The sequence below is a fragment of the Syzygium oleosum genome, unplaced genomic scaffold (genome assembly GCF_021117445.2).
Source record: "Syzygium oleosum isolate NSW1041296 unplaced genomic scaffold, Sole_v2.1 Sole_v2.15, whole genome shotgun sequence".
Classification (NCBI taxonomy): domain Eukaryota; kingdom Viridiplantae; phylum Streptophyta; class Magnoliopsida; order Myrtales; family Myrtaceae; genus Syzygium; species Syzygium oleosum.
In genome coordinates this window covers 2,207,937-2,215,998 of record NW_026607499.1, presented here as the reverse complement: position 1 = coordinate 2,215,998, position 8,062 = coordinate 2,207,937, and the positions used below count along the sequence as shown (strand labels likewise).

Below are 8,062 nucleotides of genomic sequence, written 5' to 3'. Positions count from 1 at the left end.
TGAATTTCTTCAATCCGGCATCTTCGGTTTTGTATTTCTTGTCCAGACTATCCCATAACTCCTTAGCTGTTTTTAGCGGACTATAGACGTTATAGAGAGTATTGTCCAGACCGTTGAGGACATAGTTGCGACACAGGAAGTCAGAATGATTCCATGCATCCACAGCTGCAAGCTTTTCTTTATTTGTCTCTCCAACGTCCAATTTAGAACCATCCTCATTGAGGAATCTTGCCAAGTTCAAGGTCGTGAGATAGAACAATATCTTTTGTTGCCATCTCTTGAAATCCGTACCATTGAACTTTTCTGGCTTTTCTCCGTGATTCGGAATAGGATTAACCGGAGTGGAAGCCGAAGCCATTTCTGAAATATAAACACAGAACATATTCACAAGCAGAATCGGAATTATATGACTACGAATAGAATCGTTTGTTCATGAACAGAATTGAAAATTTTAATATGAACCGGAACGAAAAATTGTAACAAGAACAGAATGTGTGAAAAGAATGTACGAACAGAACCGAAGCAGATCGAAAATAGAATAACAATTCAACGCAAATTCGTCTTAAGATTGTTGTTCGGCTAAGTTCGTATATCAGAAACTAAAATCAAACGATAGGAAAAACTAACCTGAAAGCAATACAACCAAATAAGCAGAATGTTGATCCGAGCCCAACGATTTAACGTCGTGTCCTTAAGATGAATTTGGCCCCTCAATCAGTACCCGAGAATATTGGACAATCATCTCCCAGGAAAGAATGGATCTCGTTCCTCCGAACCGGTACGTATCCGGAGGACTCCTTCGAACGCAATTTTGCAGAACAATCGCACAAAATGATGAAGTGAAAAAATGTCTAGAGTGCGTCGGGAAAATGTCTCGCGGGAATATATAAAATGCCACGAACTGATGATATATTCCGAACTAAACTGTTCGGTCTTATTCAAGTGGCGAAAAATGAAGAGTTGCGAGTTTTCGTGAACAGTAGCGAAGGGCTTCAGTTTTCCGTTCGAGCGAATCCTCTCTCTTCCACAAAAGTGGGGTACCCCTTAGGGCCCAAACCCATTTGTGAGGCTCAACTATTTGAACCCATCTCCCATCTCTCTTCTACCCTATGTGGGACACTTTCACCCACACACTTCTTATTCAATTCTATGGGATTTTGGTTCCAAAATCCCAACAAAAAATTCCAAGTGAATAGATTCTCCTCCGCGACACTTCCCGCGATGCTTTTGATCGTCTCCCCTCCATGGGTACGTCCCTTCACTAAACTCCATCGCTGGTTACAGAAATACAACCCGAACCGATCTCAGTACATAATATTTATATATAAATACGTGAGAAGAGAGAGAGATTCAGATGCATGATAAACAAAACAATGAGCTCTACTCCAGCTCCTACTCGTTAATGTATGTGTCATTCAGGAATCTTGCGTCCCACCATCATTTTTTTTATCGTACTTCCCCACCATTCTGATGCACCAGATGTGAAGAAAGAAATGTCTGAGTTGCACGTTCAATGATGATGACCTGCAATGGAGCTTCAGTACATGTGCTGCTCTTTTCCTTGTTTTTGCCCTCCCCTTCTCTTGTGCTTCAAGCAACACGTACTTACAAGGAGGGTGTCTGCCATTTTTGCCTGTTAAGGTAATACTACAAATATTTTTTCTCGCTTAATGTTCATGGAAAAATTTTCGTGCCATGTTTTCTCTTCTTGCGATTGCACTGCCACATCCTAAATTGCCCAGAATATTTGATCTTTCGTCATTGCCCTCCTGAAAAATCCGATGAGAAATGAACGACTGTTTCAATTTAATAACTCAGAAAAATGTTTTGTTCATCTTCACGTTTTGTTTTTCAAATCTTGTTCTCATCACGCTATCACAAGAATGCTTAACGAGGTTCTGGAGCCGCAACATCATATGCTTTTAATATGTGTTGGGTGGTTAAATTAGTTAACTGAAGAGTCGGGTAACCGCACGATTGCGTCCTGTTTCGATAGTCATTACGATATATGTGGTCTTCGTTCCACGTAGACATGATTAGACCGAGTTGATTCAGACACGAGAATTCGATATGATGGAGATGCGGTCTTGTGTTTAGGGACCTCACCTGCAAATAGGACGCGAAGGAGCCTTGCGATTTCAACCCAATTCAACAGCGTTGGCTCCGAGCATCCCATGACGATCATTACACGACACAGAGCCGCTGAAATAACCGTATGCTGTTGATTTCTTGTGGCTCACATGGCTTTGGATAGAACATTAGTGCCCTTCGTAACGATCCGATAATTCCACTGAAGTTCCGTTTTATGTGTGCTATGTTCTTTTTTTTAATACATGATCCCGCAGGTGAGGTCGTTATGAGTTCTTTATTGAGGAGCAATTGTCATGGACGGATTTCACAAGCCGGAAAGAGATGCGTAGATTGAAGCAATAAGCCCCAAGCCTAGAAAGTTGGGAACAACTAAACCCTCCTTTGGATTACAGGTAGACGACATAAGTTTATGTTATCTTCCTGCTTAATCATTCTTTTGTTCGCTTTTACATCTTAAAAAGTTCCGAACCAAATGCGACGGACGGATTTTGTTGGGCGAGTTACCGGGAAAAGTTTATCTGAAGTGACAGTAAAAAACTTGTTTCGGTCGAATAGAGGAACAAACATGCCGCATAATTTGTGCAAGGTGACACTTGAAGGAGGTTTTAGCATGCAATCCTAAGTATCAGCATAACATTGTAGGAAACAAAATGTGATTTGAATGCTTACTAGTTGTTATTCTTGTTGTGTATTTTGCTGGTGATCTCTGTTTTGCAACAAAAGAAAGGACCTTCACCATGAAAAAACCAACACAGAGAATCGCCTAGTCCGTTTCGAGGGGAATGACAATTTTCACTACCCTGATCAAGGGCGAGGCCGAACCACAAAACTTCGCCTTGCAAGAGACGGATGGTTAATCCCCATGGAGATAAGATAAGCACATAATGACTCATCTGGTAAATCAGCATAGGGCCATGAAGGAGATAAGACAACTTAAGGTTTCATTGATAACAAGGGAAAAATTCCAATCCTATGGTCACTACATTCCCTAGGTTACTGCTCTATCCTTCGACACAAGGCCTTCGAGTCATGCACAGAAATGACAGAATCAGACATAGGACTTTCACTCATGGAATAAACCCTCGATACGCACAATGTTTTTGTTTAGTGAATAACCCAAAGACTGGTAGTTACAAACTGAAAGAGTTGAACGGTCTTGGCGATTTTGACTTTTCCACAGACATTCGTTGCTACCAAAGAGCCCATAGTTCCCTCTGTTGTCTTTATAATGTTCGTTGCCACAAGTTCGTTTAATTTCAGGAACTCGACCAACCACCCTAGTTAGTTTAATTTCAGGAACTCGACCAACCACCCTAGTTCAAGGAGGGAGAGGGGAAATAAAGAGAGTTCCACAGACATCTGATTTAGCTTTACCCGAAACATAATGCAGGTCATGACATACCCCATGGCAAGCAGCAGCATGACGATGATCTCCGCCCCGGTTGCAGCAGGAAAGAGAGATATGCACCAAGAGCAAAACGGCCTTCGGAGATCACAATCGGGCAAAGACCTTTCAAAAGGAGCTGCCTTTCGTCGGTCTTATTCCGACAATCACCTATGTTGCTCAATAAATAGCATTCAAGCCTCATCGGCGCGTTCTAAACTCAAGCGCAGTCAGTCCACCAGCATCATTCCTTTCCAACTCTCTGGTTCTATCTTACCAAACTCGCTCCGATCATTCCTCTTTGACTCAGAGACTAGCAAGGAATTGAATATAATGGAGCCTGAAATGGAATTGGAGGATACTGCGGATGTAGTTGATGGAGGAGTGATGGAGATAACGAGATCGAATTGGGTGGAGAGGCTGTTGGAGATTAGGAGCCACTGGAGAAATAAACAGCAAATCGACGGTCTGGATGGAGATAATTCTTCCAAAATGGTTGAAAACGGCGATACGGGCTGCACAGACAACGATGGTGATTGTGAAGCAGGTTATAGTTCAGACGAAGAAGAAGATGGCGACGACGGGAAATATGATCAAGAATCTTTCTCGAAATTTCTGGTTCGAGTACCCACATCCAATATTAAGCTATTTTCTCAGCTAGCATTCTTATGCAACATGGCCTATGTGATACCAACTATAACGGTATGGTAATTTCTTCCTTGCTGCCCATGCTTTCTCTTGGAATTCTTTTATGTCCATTCATAAGTCCAAGTCTTTTGTCTCTACATTGAATTCCTAGAGCAGGTGTCAGATTTTGCCATCGTGATACTTAAAACTAGATAGTCCAATTCACATGTAATATATACTGGAAAATCTGCCGCGTTTAACCACCAGCATTGATCAATTAGTTTTCCATCTTTCCTCCAGTTTCTTCCACTTTTCTACATCCATGGACTTGCACTAGGAGTATGGGGTGAAGATACTTTCTCAGGCCGATCCTTTAAGGTCCTCTCCAATTATTATGCTTACATTATATGAGCTTTTAAACAAATTGCAGGCTGATGACCTAAGGAAACAATATAGACTGCAATTTGTAACATCCTCCATTGAGAGGAAAGCTGAGGCGTCTGCAATTAAAGCAAAGCTTGATGAGGACTCGATCCGTGTACCTGTAGTTTCAGTTGCAACTACTGATAGCTGCCACTCGGAAAAAGACTTTAAGCACCCAATCCGTCCATCAGTTGCTTATGACATTGCTGCTTCAGCTGCATCTTATGTCCAATCTCGAGCTAAGGAACTTTCCCCTGTTGGTTCCGAGACACAAGACGAGGAAAATGATATGAATCCATTTGGAAGCAGAGAGGGAACACAAGAAGTGGCGGATAATTCCCCCCGATTCTATAAATCAGAAGTTGCAGTATATATGGCAGCATCAGCAATGACCTCAGTGGTTGCAGCAGGCGAGAAAGAAAAACAAGAGGCAGCAAGGGACCTGCAATCACTACACTCGTCACCTTGCGAGTGGTTCATTTGTGACGATTTAAGCACGTATACACGCTGTTTTGTCATTCAGGTAATCTTCTTCCTTCCAGTTGATCCAGTTCTAACAAAATAGGCCCTTGCATCAGCATCTATGCTATCTATAGAGAAAACGGAGTTCAGTTTCTACAGTAAACTCAGGCCTCAAATGACTTATGATCGACGTTACGCTATTATAAAGTGTCTGGTAATTAACTATCTATATCACGAATTTGGTAATCACCACCTGAAATTTAGATCAAGGATCAACATAACTTCAACCTCCATCCTCTACCTGACACTGCACAACTCACCATTACAAAGGCCATCACCACTTTACTCTCAAATCTAATGCAACGTGTGCATTTCTCAAGTATTGATGGGTCGTGTCTAGTGCAAAAGTTGTAGAGCATATAGAATGTCTGCATGACTGAGCGTTTCATTACTTTGACCTGCAGGGATCGGACTCTCTGGCATCTTGGCAGGCGAACCTTTTCTTTGATCCAACCAAATTCGAAGTAAGCCATTGCTATAGCTTTGGGTGGATTCATAATTAGAGTAGCCAGAGTGTAGCAAGTCACCATGTAGTTGTAGGGACACTATCTTTTTCTGCGTTTCAAAACGAATCAGTCTAGGAGGAAGCACTAACTGTTGAACAACTTATCATCCTTGTCCAGGAAACTGAGGGTATAGTTCACAGAGGTATCTATGAAGCTGCAAAAGGAATGTACCGACAGTTCATGCCTGAGATAATTGACCACCTCAATAAGTTTGGGGATCGTGCAAAGTTTCAATTTACAGGCCATTCTCTTGGAGGAAGTCTCGCCCTTCTAGTACATTTGATGCTCATTTCAAGGAAGATCCTCAAGCCATCCAATCTTCGCCCTGCCGTCACCTTTGGCTCACCATTTGTCTTCTGTGGAGGCGAAAAGATCCTGAATCAGCTGGGTTTGGATGAAAATATTGTGCAGTGTGTAATGATGCACAGAGATATAGTCCCTAGAGCATTCTCCTGTAGCTACCCCAGCCATGTAGCTGTGCTTCTCAAGCGTTTACCTGGATCATTCCGATCTCATCCTTGTCTAATAAGGAATGTAAGTACTTTTTGCAACTTAATAATTGCAACTTCTTTTTTGTCACAATTCACTCAGATGACCATAAGGGAGCCTATCTGAACTACTTTTTGCTTTGTAATGGTAACAGTTTGCTGAGAAGACAGCTTCAAGAATCTTTGACACACTGATAATTTAACTGGTCCTTCTTTCCTGTCGTCCGATCAAACTTTGAAAGAACCCATATTTGACTAATTCACGCATTGCTTTTGCAGAAACTGTTGTACTCTCCACTAGGCAAAATGTTCATCCTCCAACCAGATGAGAAATCATCACCTCCGCATCCACTACTCCCTCCGGAAAGTGCCCTCTACTCTTTGGACAAGGACAGATACAGGTACTCTAAAAATGCTGTCAGGGCCTTCCTCAATTGTCCTCATCCCCTAGAGACCTTAAGCGATCCCACCGCCTATGGCTCAGAGGGTACTATTCTCAGAGACCATGACTCAAGCAACTACTTGAAGGCAATTAACGGGGTACTAAGACAGCACACGAAGACGGCAGATAAGAGAGTAAGGATACCCAACCCGAGAAATCAAATGTGGCCACTGCTTACTTCACCATCCCCACACTTGTGGAGCCATCAAAGCTGTTTTGAAAGCAACAGGTATCCAAGTAGAGAGGTCCTGACTGGCGTTTAAAAGAAGCCTAAAGCCCAGGACATTCTGAAGAAACTAGGAAGATGTTTGTTAAATTGCAGACCTAGGATTTCAACTTTTTTATGTATAAATTCGTGCATGCCAGTTTCTTGTATATTTATCAAATACGTGTCTCTGTGCATTATCTACCATAATGCACAACGTGGCCTACCATTGTTAATGAAAATGGCGCGCTTGTGTACATGCCCGAGTTTAAGCTCAAAACCTGCTTTCGTTCTCCTGAGAGCTTTGTCCCTGTACTCTGCTATTCTAGTTCAAGATTTTGTGCACTTTTGGTTCTTAAAAACCAAGAAAACAGAGTCCCTAGAAGCCACAAATTGGAGCATGTACAAAGGATACAACCCTATAAAGCTGATGAGAAGTTCAGTTCCTCAGTAGACGTGAATAGATATGTTAGACTCACTGCCCAAATGGAGGAAATGAGGAATACATACTATACAACAACCACAAACATTCAGTTTCTCTCTATTTTTTCTCCTAGCAGATCAGAAGAAGGTAAATGATATCTAGTATTGGCTTGGAATATAGGTCCTGACCTGATAAGAGCCAAGGACCACTAAAAATCTAAAAAGTTGAGAGCTTGCGCAACGATACGTGATTTAATAGCATAAAGAAATCTATAGTGAGTACTTGCATGCACAAATCGACGATTTACATGGGGTCAAAGGGAGCAAATCTACATTCATTACACTCCAACATGCCGTTACTTGTAAAGACAACATGCTAATACTTGTAAAGATACTGGCTCCATTTATTTCGCAAAAAATAAACAGTATAAAAAATATTTTCCTAAAATTAATCGCTCGTACCGCTTGAAATTATTGGTCAATAGGAAATATTTTCATTATCGTCAGTAATTTATGTCCAAATATTTTCATAGACCATAAAAATATATTTCGTTCATTCTTTTTTGTATACGATACAAACGATCCTTTTTTTTGTAAATCATTCATTTCCCGCGAAACGAACGGAGTATATAACCTCCTCGACTCGTAATTAGCCTATTCAATCTGCTGCCTCCTCAGTCGCACTCAAATGGAGGGGCCAAGGACACGATCCCGAGAACCCACCAGACGATTCCCATCACCACTCCCCATCCCACGTATCGTTTTGTCATCGCACGGGGAATTTCAACGAGCGCCCCTGCGCTGCATCCTAACTCTTCAGTTCAAACCCACGTCAAACGAACAATCCCGTCCAAAGACCGCGAACCAAAACCCACACTCCCGATGCGGGCGAGCACGGTTCGATACCACCACCACCACCACCCGCGCCGCGACCCCAAAAAAAAAGACCCG

The 8,062-nt window shown here is 42.1% G+C and overlaps 1 protein-coding gene across 3 annotated transcripts; it reads left to right on the top strand.

The window, feature by feature from the left end:
- The first annotated feature begins 2,111 nt into the window (after window positions 1-2,111).
- On the top strand, window positions 2,112-6,960 carry LOC115677984 (phospholipase A1 PLIP1, chloroplastic). Of its 3 annotated transcripts, XM_030601236.2 has the most exons (7): window positions 2,112-2,213; window positions 2,346-2,483; window positions 3,482-4,177; window positions 4,533-5,048; window positions 5,452-5,511; window positions 5,671-6,087; window positions 6,321-6,960. In XM_030601236.2, exons 3-7 carry the CDS (start codon window positions 3,485-3,487, stop codon window positions 6,744-6,746), a joined length of 2,112 nt encoding a protein of 703 aa, XP_030457096.1. In that variant the 5' UTR covers window positions 2,112-2,213; window positions 2,346-2,483; window positions 3,482-3,484; the 3' UTR covers window positions 6,747-6,960. The 3 variants fall into 3 exon arrangements, with proteins under 3 accessions (XP_030457096.1, XP_030457094.1, XP_056174486.1); XM_030601234.2 differs by lacking the exons at window positions 2,112-2,213; window positions 2,346-2,483 and having other exon boundaries at window positions 3,377-4,177; XM_056318511.1 differs by lacking the exons at window positions 2,112-2,213; window positions 2,346-2,483 and having other exon boundaries at window positions 3,377-4,177; window positions 6,197-6,440.
- The last annotated feature ends 1,102 nt before the right edge of the window (window positions 6,961-8,062 follow it).